The sequence below is a fragment of the Gadus macrocephalus genome, chromosome 7, assembly GCF_031168955.1.
Source record: "Gadus macrocephalus chromosome 7, ASM3116895v1".
Classification (NCBI taxonomy): Eukaryota; Metazoa; Chordata; class Actinopteri; order Gadiformes; family Gadidae; genus Gadus; species Gadus macrocephalus.
Genome location: NC_082388.1, coordinates 8,649,209 through 8,667,903, shown reverse-complemented (window position 1 = coordinate 8,667,903; position 18,695 = coordinate 8,649,209). Strand labels below are relative to the sequence as shown.

The 18,695-nt window shown below is 48.9% G+C and overlaps 1 protein-coding gene across 6 annotated transcripts in view; it reads right to left on the bottom strand.

Annotated features, from left to right (window-relative positions):
* The window catches only part of LOC132461346 (glucocorticoid receptor-like), a 77,150-nt gene extending 61,894 nt beyond the window's left edge, over window positions 1–15,256 (bottom strand). Inside the window, exons 1-4 of one of the 6 annotated variants that reach the window (XM_060056422.1) lie at window positions 13,969–15,256; window positions 13,243–13,294; window positions 12,466–12,577; window positions 11,018–12,315 (exon numbers count right to left, since the gene is read on the bottom strand). In XM_060056422.1, the coding sequence (XP_059912405.1) occupies window positions 11,018–12,306 (1,289 nt within the window). In that variant the 5' untranslated portion in view covers window positions 12,307–12,315; window positions 12,466–12,577; window positions 13,243–13,294; window positions 13,969–15,256. Of the gene's footprint in view, window positions 1–11,017; window positions 12,316–12,465; window positions 12,578–13,242; window positions 13,944–13,968 lie in introns of those variants that run through there. The other 5 variants (XM_060056420.1, XM_060056419.1, XM_060056421.1 and 2 more) reach the window with 5 other exon arrangements.
* Window positions 15,257–18,695: the final 3,439 nt, after the last annotated feature.

Here is an 18,695-nt window from a genome sequence, read left to right as displayed (position 1 = left end):
CCCAGCAGGCGAGTCAGGACCTCAACCCCGGGGACGCGGGCCGGTATACCGCACTCAAGGCGGCCGTTTTGGCCTACTATGGACATAGCCTTGCTGCGAAGGCCCTCAATTTCCACGAGTGGACGTTCGACGTCCGAGGACCCGTACGGACCCAGGTGGCCCACCAATGTCGGCTAGCCCGGAGGTGGCTGGTAGACTGAGCGGGACCCAGCCCCGTGGATCGGGTCGTGGTGGACAACACCGTGCGACAGCTGCCCCCCGACGCCCGGAGGGTGCTGGCCCACCACCACCCTGAGACCGTGGACGACCTCGTGCGCCAGCTGGAGAACTGGCAGGTGGCCCAGCGGCTGGCGGCGGGCCCGAGACCCAACCCCCGGGCCACCCGGAGAGAGACCCCAACACCGCCGTCGAGGACCCGGCCGTCCACCCCGCCCCGAGAACGAGGGGAACCCGAGACCCGGCGCTGCTACCACTGCGGACAACGGGGACACCTGGTCCGCGACTGTCCCGACCGACAGGACGTCCCCATGCCCTCCGCGTGCACCGCCCCGAGAGACCGCCCCACCTGTATGCTGGCGACCTGCTGGACACAGGGCGTCAAGGACTCCCCCACCGTCCCCATCAAGGTGATGCACCAGGACACCCATGCCCTGGTGGACACGGGGAGTGCCGTGACCCTGGTGAGGGCCGACCTAGCCGGGGGCAGACCGGGAACCCCGATGCAGGTCTCCTGCGTACACGGCGACACCCGGACGTACGAAACCTGCCACGTGGTAGTACGCACACCACAGGGGGTCTTCGTCGCCCGGGCCGGGATAGTACCGACCCTTCCGGTGCCGTTCCTGATCGGCCGGGACTGCCCCATCTTCACCCGCTTTTGGAGCCCCATGAGGGGGAACCGAGGGGGACGGGAGCTGCACCGTCCGGCCGGCCGAAGCGGACGCCCGGCCCAGCGAGGGGCAAGGCGCCCGCCGACGCGAGAGTCCGGGTCGGAGTCCGGACCCGCCCCGACGACCGCCGCCAACCACGGACCAGCCCTGGGAGCGACCCGCCGACCGACCGCCGCGCGGACCGAGACGGACGACGAGCCGGGTTCCGGAGGAGAGGGACCGTCGGCGCCGGGAAGCCCGCCCCGATCTACCGGGGACCAGGTGCGACCGGGACCGGGAGACGGAGCGGGGCCCAGCTCCGACACCGTTACCGCCTCCGAGAGGGGAAACACCCCCGAGGAGCCCGAGAGCTCCCCCCTAACTGAGCTATCGGACTTCGCCCAGGCCGACCGGGACAGTTCGCTACGGCCCAGCATCGGGACGATGCCCTGCGGCACGCGTGGGGACATGTGGTCGCCCACGACGGTCAGGTGAGGGACTCAGTGAGCCACCTGACCCACCCCCACTTCTGCACTGAGCGGGGGTTGCTGTACAGGGTCGACGTACGCGAGGGGGAGGTAGTACAACAACTGGTGGTACCGCGACCGTACGTGTCTAAGGTTTTGTTCATGGCCCACACACATTTGCTCGGCGCACATCTGGGCATGGACAAAACGCGAGAGCGGGTGGTGGCGCGGTTCTATTGGCCCGGGGTACGTAGAGATGTAGCGCGTTACTGCCAGGAGTGTCCCGACTGCCAGCGCGTAGCCCCGCGGGCAGTGGAGCGGAGTCCGCTCATACCGATGCCCATTATTGAGACTCCCTTCGAGAGAATAGCGCTGGACATCGTAGGACCCCTCCCCAGGACGAGCCGGGGACATCGATATCTCCTCGTCATATTAGATTATGCGACCCGATACCCCGAGGCCCTCCCACTGCGTGCGGCGACTAGCAAGGCGGTAGCCCGAGAGCTAGTACTACTCTTTAGCCGGGTGGGGCTCCCAAAGGAGATCCTCACCGATCAAGGCTCGTGTTTCATGTCCCGCGTGGTCAAGGAGCTACTAAAACTGTTACAGGTCTCCCAGCTCCGGACCTCGTGTATCACCCGCAGACGGACGGGCTAGTCGAGCGGTTCAACCAGACCATCAAACGGATGCTCAAAAAGAGCATCGAGGCGGACGGGAAGAACTGGGACCAGTTACTTCCCCACGTCCTCTTCGCCATTCGTGAGGTGCCCCAGGCTTCCACGGGGTTCTCGCCCTTCGAACTCCTTTATGGGAGGAGACCCCGTGGAATACTGGACCTGGCGAAGGAGGCGTGGGAGAGTCATCCCTCTCCACACAGGACCACCATCGAACATGTGGAGCTCGTCAGGGACCGAATGGCCAAGGTCTGGCCCATAGTCCGAGACCACCTCGACCGTGCTCAACAGGCCCAAGCGCGCGTGTATAACAGGAGGGCGCGCGTGCGGAACTTCCGACCGGGCGACCGGGTCTTAGTGCTGGTTCCAAGCAGCGAGTGCAAGTTTCTCGCGAAATGGCAGGGCCCGTACGAGGTAGTAGAGGCCGTGGGGCCCGTCAACTACAAGGTGAGGCAACCCGGGAGACGCAAGCCCACCCAGGTTTATCATGTGAATCTGTTAAAACAGTGGCGGGGTGAGGACGACCCTCCCCTACGGGCCCCCATGGCCTTGATGGCTCGGCCCGCGATCCCTGACGTCCCGATGGGGACCGACCTCAGCCCCGCACAGAGACAAGAACTAGGGGAGCTGGTGCTGCAGAGCCGGGACGTGTTTTCGGACGTGCCGGGCGGACCTCGGTGATCTCCCATGAGATCCGGACCGCTCCGGGGGTGACGGTCCGGATCCCGCCCTACCGGGTACCCGAGTCCCGGCGCAACGCCATCCGAGCCGAGGTGGAGCGGATGCTGAAACTGGGGGTAATTGAGGAATCCCGTAGCGCCTGGGCTAGCCCTATCGTGCTGGTGCCCAAGCCGGACGGGACCCACCGGTTCTGTAATGACTTCCGCCGGCTAAATGAAGTGTCTGACTTTGACTCCTACCCCATGCCTAGAGTAGACGAGCTGATCGAGCGGCTGGGACCGGCCCGGTACCTGTCCACGCTGGACCTAACCAAGGGGTACTGGCAGGTCCCCCTGGCCCCGTCGTCCCGGGAGAAGACGGCCTTCGCGACGCCGGGGGGCCTGTTTCAGTACACTGTCCTGCCCTTTGGTGTCCACGGGGCCCCCGCTACGTTCCAGCGGATGATGGACCAGGTCCTAAGGCCGCACAGCAGTTACGCCGCAGCATATATCGATGATATAATCATCCACAGCGCCAGTTGGGACGAACACGTCAAGCACGTGCGGGCCGTGCTCCACGGCCTACGAGCGGCAAAGTGCAGGTTGGGGCGGGAGGAGACGGCCTATTTGGGGTACCGGGTGGGGAGGGGGAACGTGCGACCCCAGGAGGACAAGGTGGCGGCTATCCGGGAGTGGCCTCAACCCCAGACCAAGAAGCAGGTGAGATCGTTCCTGGGGCTGGTGGGGTATTATCAGCGTTTTATCCCGGGGTATGCCACCCTAGCCTGCCCCCTGAACGATCTCACCCGGAAGGCCCTCCCGGATAGGGTCCACTGGACTGAGGCAGCGACGAGGGCCTTCGAGGACCTACGGGGGGCCCTATGTAAGGAGCCGCAACTGGTCACCCCTGATTTTAACCTCCCTTTCACCCTCCAAACAGACGCGTCCGAGGTGGGACTAGGTGGGGTCCTATCCCAGGTCCGGAACGGAGAGGAGCATCCGGTGACCTATCTCAGCCGGAAGCTCCTCCCCCACGAGCGGAACTACAGCACGGTAGAAAAGGAGGCGCTGGCCATTAAGTGGGCCGTCACAAAACTAACGTACTATCTCCTAGGACACCAGTTCGTCCTGGTGACGGACCACGCCCCACTGAAGTGGATGGCCACCGCCAAGGACACGAATGCTCGGATCACGAGGTGGTTCCTGTCCCTCCAGCCCTTCTCCTTTACCGTGGAGCATAGGCCGGGGCGGGAACACACCAACGCCGACGCTCTGTCCCGCCGAGATGCGTGCGGGGGCTGGGCCCCGCGCACGGAGGGGCATAAGCAAAGGAGGGGAGTGTGTGGCATTCCCCCGGTGCCACGCCCCCTGTTCGGGAGAGTCGAGGCCGGGATATACCGCCGGTGGCCAACAGCCGGCGACAAACCCCGACCTCCCGAGAGCCGCAATCGGGGAAACGAGTGGAAGTGTCGAGTGGAAGAGAGGACGACGCAGAGGACCGAGACCGTAGAGTGAGCCGCACGGCGGACACGTGGACGACGACTCGAGCAACCCCCCCCCCGACTTCGATGTACAGCGTGCGCTTGTGTGGATATACGAAACCGAGTGTAATAAGCCGCCGTTTGAGGCTTTGGACCCTCACACCCTGCCTGGTCCTTACTTTGAGCCCCTCTACCAAACCGAGTTACCACACTTGAAGAACGGAAACTGAGTCCTTAGCATCGTCTTTGTGTTTTTATTTTGCTTGCAGAAAGCCCACTTCTCTCACACACAAACATAAAAACACACACACACACACACACACACACACACACACACACACACACACACACACACACACACACACACACACACACACACACACACACACACACACACACACACACACACACACACACAAAATAGGCTCCACAGACAAACTGAAGGAAGCAACTCAACTAACACTCAAGGATAGAATGTTGAATCACGAATTGGGAAGCAAAAGCTCGATGTTAAATTCAGGGAGAAGGAGGGAGTTAATTCAGTGTTTCCCCTATGACTTTTTCACGCAGTGGCACTATTGTTATCAACTTATTTTTATGCCGAGTTTAAAGTAGTGCATAAGAAAAGGTTGGTAGAAAGGGCTACAATTGATCCGTAATGGATCGATGAGGAGACCAAATTGTTCCTCGGCCTTAACCATTGTTCTCGGATGGCCAAGGCAAGGTTTGGTTTCTGGTTCGCAACCTCCACATAGTTATAACAGCCATGTGTTATGTAGCCTGTACCGCCAACTCCTGACCAAAGTACGCTTTGTGAAAAATAGTTGATTCGTTCCAACACAGTTGAAATGCACCTAATTGTATGAACTTTTTATTTTCTGTGGGACAAAAGTGGTAGATGGAAACACAGCTACTTTTTCCAGTAGGGCTCTGGTGCATTACGACAGAAATGGTCTTATAGGTATGCGTCGGCGTTGCACCATTGCAGAGGAAGCACTGTAATGAGTCAATGGATAAATCAGCCACGCAAACTGGTAAGGTGTTAAATAGGGTTGCATGGATAGAGAAGGCGTTTCCACAACTGCCAGGGTCCAGGTGCCCGCTGCCCCGGGAGAACGGTTTGAAAGATGCTAATTTCTAACAAATAGAATAGTAAAAAATGTTTTCTCTGACTACTGACTCTCATTAGAGCAACATTGAACCACCTCCTTTTGAGTTTAGAGGTCCATGTATTGATCAAATATGACCACTATTATTATTTCTAAAGGAGTCTTTAACAGTCTTGTATAGGCTTTTAAACATTGTTAATGTAGTAAACCAACTATACCATAGTACTTCCCTCTGTCTCACAAAAGTCACTCATTTAAAATATATTGTAGTATTTAAAAAATACAACTAACTCTTATTATAATGGTAGGAATATTACCATTATTTGGGAGAAAATAACATAAGTTTGCATGGCTGCAATTGTTGTGTGCCAAAGGTTACCACCTAAGTGGATTTATTTAGTTAAATATTTGAAAGTTGAACAGCAAAATAGTAAGAGAGAGAGAGAGAGAGAGAGAGAGAGAGATTAAATCGTATCAAACATCTTTGACCATGTTGTTGAATCAGAGTAGCCTATGCATTGACGTGGATGACGCAGGGCTGGTAGGCCTGATCTCATATAACAATGAGTCATCCTGGACGAGGTGGAGGTTCTGTCGTCATGGTGTTAAAACGATGAAGACAGTAAACTGGAAATGAACGTCACCAAGACAGAGGAAAAGGTGTTGGGTCTTCAGGAGGCACACACCACTCATTATCTACGGTGACCCGCTCGAGCAGCGACAGATACCTTGGAGTCCTCCTCTCTGAGGATCTCTCTTGGTCTACTCACTCTCAAGGCAGTGCATAGATAACCTATGGAGATGGATGAAACTAAAGACCTCCAGAGCGCTGCAGAAATCCTTCTACATCGCCACACTTGAGTCTGTGCTCTCTGGGAGCATTGCTGCCTGGTTTGGCAGCTGCAGCTCTCGGGACAAGGCAGCCCTGCATGGAGTCAGACGGTGTGCCCCACGCATCATCAGACCAGCACTGACGAGCCTTTCAGGCATTTATGCCAGGTGATGCAGGCCCAGGGCAAACCGGATCACCAAGGGCGTCCATCAACCCAACCATAAACTATTTGAATGACTGCGCTCTGGCAAGCGTCTCCACTCCCAGGGCTGAAAGGCTGAGAAGGAGCTTCTCAATTCAGGCCATACGTACCTTGAACATGTAAATCACTACACTTTACTCACTGTACAAACTCTGCTTCGACACATTTGTTCACTTGTCTTGTACATGTGTGTATTTTAATGGTTATTTCTAGTGTGCATTTAAATTCTCTTCTATTTATGTAGTGTATTGCTTTTCACCTGATTTGGGAGTAGTTACAATTAAATTCACTGCTGTGTTACCTGTGCAATTATGCATGCAAGAAATGAACATATGAATTGTAAAATGGAAATGCAATGAAGCCACTGTTAATGTTATATACTAATTTAAATCCAATGGAATCATGAAGACCAAAAGTAGGTAGGCTAAAGTAAAAAAACGCTAACGTACCAACGGGAAGCAATGAAACGCCAGTGAACAAAAACAAAACACACGAGAGTTAAATTATGATAGTCCTTGATATGATAGATTAAAGGGGTGTGACGATACACATATTTGTACCGAACCGTAACGGTACAGGCACTTCTGGGTGGTTTGGCTACAGAGCTGGACCGAGGTGTGTAAATGTTGCGTACATAGCGTTAATATGGCGAATGTAAAGGCTTGTTTTGCGATGCGGAATTAAAAACTTCAAGTCGGAGTTCCCTGCGGACCGTTTAGCCAAAGTATACTACTCCGAATCCGTAATCCGCCTCCGTAACTACAGAGACCACTCGAGCATTCGCAGTTCTCCGTCGGGATGTCGGATACGCAATGCAAACTCATCAGCTAACATTGACCCAAATTAACATCATTTTTAGAGGAGTGGGCATCATACATATACACAATAAAGGTTTTTATGTTGGGCTTTCTACGAAAGCATGATGTAACAGGTTTCGTGAGAGGACCTCCCACCATTTCCTTGTTGGAAACCACAATACACCCATTACAGTTAAACCCCCATCATATGGCTGTGAGGTTCCTGTGTTTAATACTGGCTGCAATCTGCCAGTATTGCACCACTTCCATGCTGCTAGATATGTAGGCCTACAAGGGTCAGCACAGTGGTAGCGGATGCTGATGCTGTGTCACGGAACATGAATTAATGCAGTTTCGAAGTGAACAATGAGGTGCTTTTCAAAGCTGTATGAAAAAAACAGTTATAGTGAAATGAACAAAATACAGAAAAACTACCAAGATTACAAAAGGCACGCATGAGATGGAAAAATGGCCTACATAAAGGTAACAAGAAGAGGAAAATCAAATAGATCCTCAAGGATGGCTAATGAGAGGAATACAAGCGAGTGGCTGTGTTTAGTGTTGAGCCAACTGCTTGGGAGATTTTTAGATGTAGAGGAAAAAACAACAACCAGAGCGAGGCTGTGCTGTAGAAATGGCTGCTGCCTCGTAAGACATGCAGCGAATACAAATAATTCCAAGGACTGAATCCTCTGTTCATCTTGTTTAAAGCATATGGCCTGGTCTTCCTTATGCTTGGTGTACAGGAGACACTTGAGAGGTAATAACCGCTGCCCTTACGAGTAATGATCAAAAGGAAATGAACGGTTGGACAGATCGGCACATTCAGTCATTTATTTGGAGCAAATCCAATTGTAATTGTTCCACAAAACTCGAGAATGGATTAAAATATAAGATGTTTTCTTTTTTTCAACCCCACCAAGGAGTATCACGCACATTAAATGTTATCTAACAAGCATTTGGATTGATTGATTCCTCTTTCCTTCAAAAAAGCGGGAAACCCAGTAAGGGAATCTAATGAGTCAGAAAGGAATGCAAAAATATGAAATACATTTCTAGGCTGAGAACAACAATGGGTCAACACTGAAGGATCTTCAAGTATTTCCATAGTTGTCCAACACCTAACAAGGTTAGGTAAACTACCAACTGGAAGGAACAAGCCCACAGCAAAGAAAGTGAAACAAAAAACATGACAAAAATGTAAATGTTGTTTCACCTTGATTGCAGCTCAAGGCAAAAACTTGAAGAGTAAAGCATATCTATGAAATCTGCTATGCCATTTAACTGCAGTAATAATCATACTTGTCCCCTCCTTTCTGAAGTTATGCTAGAGAGCAAGAGCGAGAGCGAGGGAGAGGGTAGAGAGAGAGAATTTATGCCTCTTGTAGTTTCTGGTTACCGTCAAAGACTACTCCAGGGACTCTTCTAGTTAACCCTGAGCAAATCTGCCCTACACTCTTTGTAGCGCTTCTCTGAAAACGCTTGGGATAATTGACCATGCACAACTGTTAGGAACAATTTCAGTCCTAAAATGGCCTTACAATTAGTAATAGCCTTATCGACATGTCAGGGCAAACATGAGCAGATAATGAGATGGGGTTTCAAATGCTCAAGACATTTAACAATTCCTTTGTAATTTGATTGGTGAACAGCTCGATACAACCGCTACGATAAAACAGTCCTAAGGAGCAATGCCAACCCTGCTGCTAACCCTGACCCCCCCAGCCTCCAAGGGGTCTGTTTAACAATCTTTTACAAAACATCCTTTGAACACCTTCTACCCAAACACAAGCCTTGAGCGTGCAGATCGGGCAGCAATAACTGACAGGAACATCCCCTGTCATCGTTGAAGACCCCAGGACCCCACTCCCTGGGACAGGCAGGTGGGGGATCATCGTCCGCCTTTGAATTATGAACACTGCCTTTGCAGCAAAGGCCATGTTGACTCTTTTAAATATCAGAGTCCCTACGTGTTCGGCCCAGTCCTTCCTGATAGACGAGAAGCCTTGATTGTCCTTGTCCTTTGCGTATCCTAGAGCAGCAGTTATATATATATATATATATATATATATATATATATATATATATATATATATATATATATATATATATATATATATATATATATATATATATATATATGCAGTTTGTGTTCGATCCACGTAATACACGTCCCAACATTCTTATTCGGTCATGACCTTATTTGGATGACAGATAACGGAATTAGCACTCTTCATTGTGGTGGATAGATATACAATGACTAAGATAGCAAATAAACAAACTTTCATATTTTGATTGATTGTTTTTGATTAGTTCGAGTTTACTTAATTATACGTGTGATATTGTTTATTAAACTTTTATTAATAATGATCCTGCAGTTGCTTTTTACTCAATTAAATGAGGCAATTATATAACAATGTCCAAATATTATGCAGAGAAAAAGAAATGGGTCTTTCCTTGAGCCACACACAAGGTTCTTCAATTATTTCCATAGTTGTCCAACACCTAACAACCCTAATTTAGATAAAGTACCAGCTGGAAGGAACAAGCCCACAGCAAAGAAGGTGAAACAAAAAACAAGACCAAAATGTTGTTTCATCTTGATTGCAGCGCAAGGCAAAAATCTCTTCATTGAGCAATCTGATATGAAAGTTGACTTGAAGAGTAAAGTGTACCTATGGAATCGATGCCATTTATCTGCATTAATAATCATACTTGTCCCCTCCTCTCTGAAGCTATGCTAGAGCGAGAGCGAGGGAGAGGGTAGAGAGAGAGAATTTATGCCTCTCATAGTTTCTGGTTACCGTCAAAGACTCCAGGGACTCTTCTAGTTAACCCTGAGCAAATCTGTCCTGCACTCCTTGCAGCGGTTCTCTGAAAACGCTTGGGATAATTGACCACCCACAACCGTTAGGAACAATTTCTGTCCTTAAATGGCCTTACAATTAGAAATAGGCTTATTGACGTGTCAGGGAAAGCATGAGCAGATAATGACAGAATTATAATCATTCCCCCCCTCCATTTCCATATTGTACCACAAAGGTAAAATTGCTATGAACCCCTGATCTAGAGTCTCTCTTAGAACACGAATGCGCTTCTCCAGAGTAAACCAACAAATCTACCTTTGGGAACAAAGGTAGATTTGTTTTCAGAAAAAGTTTTCAGAAAAAAAAAATCACCTATTAGGATTGATATTCATTAATCATTACTACATCATCTTAAACTGTGTGTGCCAAAAACATACAAAAAACCAAAGCAACATGGCCAGTCCACTACGACAGTACTAGATCTGACAGCGGCAGACTGATCAGGTGTCTAGGTTACAATACCCCTCAGACTTTGCCCGATATGGAACAATGTATTAGCATGAACATCACTGAACAGATGTGACATCATATAAATATAGGATGATAACAAACATTCAACGTTCCACAATAAACCACATGATCAGGTTACGTCATCGTAAAATGTAATTTACTCCTATGCACTGTTGCGATAACCTTAATCACTGCTGAAGTGCCTACTATAGAAAAGAGTAGTTCGCCCCTTTAAGATGCCTGCATTTTAGACATGCAATTAGCTGAGTTGGCGAGCTGACATTGGAATGACTGGAGCCAATTTGGCCGACCATTCAGGATCCCCTCGGGTCACCCTTACTGTGAAGACCCCCTGAAAACAAGACCCATCTTTTAAGTCGCCTTAAACACAGTGGCTCAGGTAACTCTAAACCAAGGTCTGAAACGGGTTGGGCTGTATTTTTTTAAATGCTTTCCCTAAATGCAACGTGATTTATTTTGCGCCATCTCCTATTCCGCCAGAAACGAATCACAATGCCAGCACACAAGGGGACACATTGAACTCAATCTTCCACCGATTGAGTAAAGCAAAAAGCCGGGCTCCAGAACAGCTGGGCAACTTGACACCTACCTTGGGAAACCGAGGGGGAAAGCCAAGCCTGCAGCGCTGGAGGAGAGCCCATCGCCGCACCTCCCCATCACGGACGACATCTCCCCGTACCCATTCCCCCTGGCCCAGCCGGCCCCCATCAGGGGCAGGTCGGCGTACACGTCGAAGGGCTTCTGGTCCTGCAGCGCCCCTGCTCGGCTGGAGGTGGCGCCAGCCTCGCTGTAATCGAAAGCGGGCGCTCTCGCTCCTCCTCTCGCTGTGCCGGCGGCGCTGGTGTCGGCGGCGACCCCCCCCGCGCCCTGCAGGGGGCCCGGCCTGCTCTGGAGACAGGAGGCCTGGCAGCGCTCGCCAGCATCCACCTTCTCCTGTTTGACCACGCCCGGGGTGCAGAGGCGGACAAACGAGTCCTCCTCGCCAACGTCCTTCTCCTCTTTGATCACCATGTTGGGGATCATCGGGGGCGGCGGGGCCTGCTGCTGCTGCGGCCGATGCCGGCCCCGTTGCAACGAGGGTGGGGGCTGGCTCTGACCACCGTTCGGCAGGGGAAACGGATGGGGGCGCTGGTGGCGTTGCTGCCCTGCGCCATTCGCCGCAGCACCCAGCTCTGCTACGCCGCTGCCGCCGCCCCCGCCCCCGCCCCCACCATCGCTGCCCTCGTGCAGCACGTTATCCAGGTGCGCCACCTCGCCCTCCAACTCAAAATCGCTGATGTCCGGCAGGGAGCTGGTCAGCTCCAGGTCGTTCCAGATCTGGCTGTCCTCAATCAGGGGACTTCCGTCGCCGCTATCCAATTGGCTGCCGAGTCCCATTTGTCCCAGGGGTCCGCAGTAAGTGGCCAGGTCTTTCTCCAGGCCGAAATCCACTTCCTGTTTGACGTGCGGCATGGCGAAAAGGTTAGGCAGTGGGAGGTTGCCCAGGATGGAGCTGCTGGACGTGCTGATGACGTGCGAGGCAGACATCCTGTCCAGGTCGGCGATACTCTGCTCCAGGAAAGACAGGTTCCCCTCCATGTTGAACACATCGATATGGTGCTGCTCCTGTTGAAGCGGCCCCTGCTGCTGCTGTTTCTGTACTCCCAGGGCTTTGCCCTCCCCCGCCACGATGCGTCCACCCGGGCCGTTTCCGTTAGGAGCCTCCCTGGGCGCAGGCAGGTGCATGGCGGAGTGAAGCTGTACTCCTCTTGCTCCTCCTGCTCCTCTTCCTCCTCCTGCTCCACCTCCTATTCCTCCGCCTCCGTCGAACTCGCCCGTCGGCCTGAATGTCAACCCGTCGTCTCGATTACCGCTACGCCTCAGTCCACCCTGCTCCATCTCTTGATCCTGACACAGGTGGGGTGTGTGTGGGAGGGGGAGGGAGGGGGGCAGTGGGTGGAAGAAGAAAAGGTTATGATAGAAAATGGTGGCAGGTGACATGATGTGATGCAGCCCACACACAGCTTTTGAACTCATAGGTTGAGGGGAAAAACTCACTTCATGATAAAAAAGACTTTTGAAAATTAGTAAGATCTTCCCGAAGGAGCGCTCACAGAAAACGAGATGAACCGTAGTCAAATGTAATCCAACCACAAAAACATGGTCAGCCCTGATAAAAAAAGAATTGAAGGCTTATATTGCACACACAAAGAAAATAATCTTGAAGTCCCACTAAATCTGTTGCATCAATTATAATATTCTCCATTATCAATCATAATTCTAATCTCTCGAAAAGTCATCTGCGATTATGAAACGTGCAACGCTTCCTAAGGGTAGCCTACTTTGAGGAGAAAAAATGACAGAAATACGAAAGAGCTCGATCAGCAACAAGTGGAGCTGCCCAGTTGATACCGCCAAGGGTTCCGATTTGGTACGATCTGCACAGCGCTGCGACGCATTCCCAGGAGATACTCAAAGCATGCCTAGGCTAGGCTTGTGATTAAATTAATTCTCGATAAAAAAGTTGAAATGCATTGAGTCTCCATAAAAGTAACAGCAACGTTGCACAACATGACATATCACTTTGGTGATATGGTGGGCTATATGACAGCACATCTGCTCTGCAATATAACGCAGTGCCAACGACCCATAGCCTACTGCACACACCGATCGGTGTTTATAATAAGCTTTTTTCTTATTCTAGTAGTCATTTAACGTGTCGAAAATGACGGAATGTATGTTATCGGTAAACCATAAAGCATAAAACACGGATATGGCGGTCGCCATGTCTATAGGCCAATAGCATGCTTTACCCTAAAAAAGATCACAACTCACCCATTTTAAACTTTGATTAAAATGTGAATTCTTGAGGGACGAATGTTAACTTCTGAAACAACAAATAGCGTTAGTCCCTCCCCATTTGCGAGCACTTCAAGTAAACACAGATCTTCGCAATAAAGTGCACAGCGTCAATGGGCGTTTCGGTGCGCATTAATAATTAATCCAAATAACAAACATGCGACATGGAGCCGTGGCCAGCAGCTCGTCTCCTCGTCAGTGGATTGGCACAACTGGTTATAGATTATCGCCGACCTCTCCTGACTAACATGTTATCCCCTCCCCTTACTGTAGGCTCTACTGTACACCCCGGCTGTGCGCAGAGCGCACCATTAGTGCAACCTGTTGGCTGCTATGGCACACTGCACAGATCCAGGGAGAATCTGGTCATAACATTTAAACCGACCACAGTTTTTGTTCCCTTGAGTTCTTCACATATCATACAACTTTAAGAAAAGGTGTCGTTAAAAGGTCTTCAGTCAAATATTAACAATGGCACAATATAAACGGAATGCCTTACGCTTCTGTGGCGCAAAGTAGAGGACTAGTGGCCTACTCCAACTAAAGAGCTATGCGTTAGATAAGACTGCATATAGGCATAACATACACTAGATAAGACTAGTCAAATGCATTTGATAGGACTAATCCATACAGGGTTCCGATACATTAGATAAGACTAGTCTTCACAGGGATCAGAGACATGGAGGACCTCCAGAGGCGTACCTGGGGTAAGAGACAGCGCTCCAGTGCGCTGGTTAGGCCATCGTCCGTCTACCAAGTTTGATAAAGACTCCTGGTGACATGGTCCTATCCAGACCGATGGTTCAGAATAATCACGGGTTCTTGTCACACTCGATGGATATCCATGCTGCCTGCTAGCGCCCTTTTCAGTGTGTTGGAAAAAAGAAAAACCTCCAAAGGCAAGACAGTCGGTCAGAATGGCAGCACGGTCGTCTTTACCCTTTTTGTGCGCAACTTTTTAAGATCTCACGTAGAAAATAAGTAATTAAGTCCATTGCGGGTTAAATATTCCGAAATAAAGAAGGAGTGCAGTGTTGAAAAACGGTCTACGCGCCACACGAAAACACCAAGTTAGTGTTTAAGTTACATAATACAGCCCGCTGGCCGCCGTAACGCTACACGACCGGGCAGGGCAGGGCTGCTGCTTTGACACTTGGCGGCAGGGAACGCCCCTTTTTTCTGCACGAATTCGCGATTCTGTCAGAAAGCTATGGGAGAGGCATCGCACTTGGAAACACACGACACTTGGACCGGTAGCTTTGTTTATTCAGCCATCCGCAGGCTATGTGGAGGTTCTGGGCTGTAGAGGCTGGCGTGTTGTTGTGTTGTGTTGTTGTGTTGTGTTCCAGTAGCCGTGTTCAGACGGCGTTTTCTTATTGTAGTGTGTTGTAGTGTGTAGTGTTGTTGTCTCCAGCGGCTAGCTGCAGCTCGCTACTGGAGCGTTAGCCAAGGCAATGGTAGCTAGCGTTAGCTTGCAACATGATTTAATCTCTCCCCTTTCAGCCTGCTGGCTACAAGACAACAACCTCTCCCCGCTGGGTTCAGCTCTGTGTCCTGGTGGAAAACATGCAGGAGGACGACAGAGGAGCAGACAGGAGGACTAGACGACACGAAACGCACAGTTCAACTTATGCTCCGTTATCCAAACTTTGATAGCCACACATTCCGCGGCGAGCCCCGTCCTCCTCCCTCGCTGACCGTCGACACTGCCCACTGAAATATACAATATGTCTCATGCCCATGAAATAGACTTGAAGTTTGAGTCTTGGGGATAGAAATCAACAAGCCGAGTGTGTGCGGAACCAAATGGCGCAGCCGTGTGATCTAACAGGCGAAGGGCACGGTGACGGACAGCTCTGGAAATAAACTATTCCAACGACAAACAAGTCGACCTCAACGCATGCGGATCAAGCTACGTTAAAATATTTCACATCATGCTATCTATACAAATGATAAAGCATATGAAAGCTGAGATGGGTATACATTTATAATTGTTTAAACTATCACCAATGTAACAAGCAAAAACTTTAAACCGCCATTTCTCAAGATACCAGCTGCAATGTGCACTGTGGATAGTGGCAGCACATCCGTCTTATCTGTCATCACAGGAGCTGGCAAAGGATCCTTCAATGGATTTGCTTCTACGTAAAGCGATATGCTATAGAAAACCCAAATAAAGCAAAGAAACAGTGGTATCCTGAAGGATTATGCAGTATGATGGGGAATAACATCTATGATAAAAAATAATATAATAATACAATTATTATTTATGATGTTAATGAAAGGAACCACACACATTCGAATACTGTTTATTAATGGCATATGGACAAATGGAGCACATTCTCCCAAACTTGCCTAGGAATGTAGAGGAAATAGAAAAGGCCTATATATGCACCCACTATTCCTCTTTTTAACATTTAAAGAAATATTGACATTTATTTGATGTAAAACTATTACCATATCCAAAAGAAAATGTCCTTGTTATTATGCTGTCCTATTTGGCCTAGTCATTACTCAATGGCAATCGCACTTCTCATCTTTCCTGTTGGAATGCCACAAATAAACAGGGCAAAGTCTCATATGTTTGTTAATGTTTTCCGACGCAGGATTTGCTGAGGCTTGTGTGGAGGAAGAAGGGAGTTAAGAAAAGGCAATAGGGGTTGGTTGACAAACGGCCAAACTGAGAAACCTCTCCAACGTTCCTTCATCAACAAGACAATCAAACGATAATACAGGAAGAGATGATAGGGAGAGGCTAGGGACATGGATACAAAAACACACATTTTTATTTTATTGTTTTTTTCTAACATGGAGGACAGAGGCAGGCGAGCACATAAGTGAGGGTGGGGGGGGGGGGGGGGGTGCGCAGACCTCCATGCTAAGCGTGTGATTAGCAGCTAGCCCAGTGTGTCCTGTGCATGCGACAGTCTCATTAGCGTTAGCATGGCTAGAGAGAGACTTGAGGTCCCTCAGGGCCCAGAGCAAACCACACTGTTCTCAAAACACAACCCAGGGTACACGGCAAGTTTTAAATATTGGGTAATGACCGGTGCCCATAGTCACCAATAAGAAAGCAATAAACATTTGGTTGGAGAACATGTGGTGCACTGTAGTATAGACATATATGTGTCTGTGTTTGTGTGCATGCAAGTACAATTTCGACATGGACATTTCCACATCAATGATAAAACCCAAAACCGAATTATCACAATGTGGGAGGAACAAACTACATTGGTAATTCTGCTTCTGCAGGTTAATTTCCAGCTATGCACGTGTTCAATGGAAAGCCAACAATATCCCATGTGCAATTAGTTTGAAGTAAACATGTCTCAATGCCAAATTGATTACAGCTTGATTGACTGCTGATTACTGCATATTTATGGATACAAATATCAGCACCAGTATTTTCTCCCGCAGTCGCATGGCGTGGGAGATCTCTGTAGGAAATAAGTTTGTCAATAGCAGCATAGGGAGGAGCCCTATACATAAACAGACATGGGTAATCTATCCAATGGCAGCAATTATGAAGATACATTGTTCTATTTTTTTAGATTCATGAAATTCATGTAGATGTCCATTTCCATATCCCTTTCATCACTGCACCAATTTATCAGCAAAGGTCCCGTGGAAACTAAACCTGCAATAAACCGCTTCTTATTCAGATGCAAACACAAACATGCAGTCTTGTAGCAACAAGGGTTTATTTTAAATAAACTACCACCAACCCTTCTATAACAGATGATGTCGGAGATGGCTTGCTCATTATTTTTTCTATGGTCATATTCTTTTTTTCTGAGGTAACTAGTCAGCATTGGGTTATTATAAACATGAGAAATATACAATTCAGCAAAAACAGACATATATTGAGAGAGAGGGGGGTGAGGGGGTAGAGGAGGGATGGATAGACAGGCTGACAAATTGTCCGGCAAGCAGCAGATAGACAGATAGCAAAGGATGCATCGTCGGACAGATAGGCAGGCAGACAGGCAGTCAGATAGCAAAGGATGCATCGTCAGACAGATAGACAGGCAGACGGACAATAAACCTCGGCCAACTAGTTAGTGAGAGCAGTGGTGACGCAGTGGTGAGGCGCTGGCTGCTAGCTCCCGAGTTATCCGACATTATGGAAGTAATGAGGGCATGTGGAGAAGCCGCGTAGCAGCAACCTATTGGCCCGGCTGCGATGCATAGGGATGCACTCATGCAGCAAAAGCCTTCTGACATGGTCCTTGGATATCCTCTAGGCTTTGAAATATTAATGGCATGGTCGGTGACTAAGGCACAGGCGTACACTCTCACTGTGCCAAAGAGGGAGACAAAGGGACAGGATAGATAGATTGAAAGATAAACAGCTAGGTAGATAGATTGACAGATAGGTGGATCTATATTTAGATAGAAATAGAGATACATAGGAAGGTATAGGGAGATAGAGCGATATTAATAGAGATGAAGATTGATGGGTAGATAGAGCGGATAGGTAGATTAAGATAGAACTAGAAGATAGGTAGAGGTATAGGATGTGGATATATTAATAGATACATTTATAAGGATAGATGGACAGATCTAGATAGTATACCTTACTACTGCCCTACTTCACACTGAATACACACACAACTTCCATAACAACTTCATGTGTTGTTAACATTTTCATTTTTGTCCTTTTCATAGTGTTTCATATTTTGACCTACATTCTGCATGTTAAGGTAATTATACCTATGGAGAAGCTGAAAGACTATTTGGCACAGTTCCAGGAAACACCTTGATTCACTCAATCAATATTAGCTCATTGTTGCACTGTAGGCCTTCTTGTACTGATAATCAAAATTTCATTTAGTTTTTTATCTATAAGTCATGCTTTCTTATATTTCCTTTATTTTCAAAATTTTAACTGCTTTTAACATCTAAATCTATCTTTATATAGATAGAGAGAGAGAGAGAGAGAGAGAGAGAGAGAGAGAGAGAGAGAGAGAGAGAGAGAGAGAGAGAGAGAGAGAGAGAGACGATTATTCGAGATAGATAGACAGACAGACAGACAGACAGACAGACAGTCAGACAGACAGACAGACAGATAGATAGATAGATAGAAAGATAGATTGATAGCTATATCTAGATGAATAGATCCAGATGGATAGATAAATCGAAAGAGAAATAGGTATATAGCAAGAGAGAGAGAGAGAGAGAGAGAGAGAGAAAGAGAAAGAAATATAGATAGTTAGACAGATCTATCAAGTAATGTAGTGAATGTAGTCTCACTCAGCACCTTAACTTCCTTGGAACATGATAGTTGTGTTTTCTTCCCTCTGTCTGACCTACTAGAGTCACCAGGTCACCTGTCTCTAATCCCATAATCCATTCAGGTTCCTCGGTTTCCTTGGTCAGTGGCCCTATGACACGTCACCTTGGCCATATGTCATTGGCTGGCGCACTTG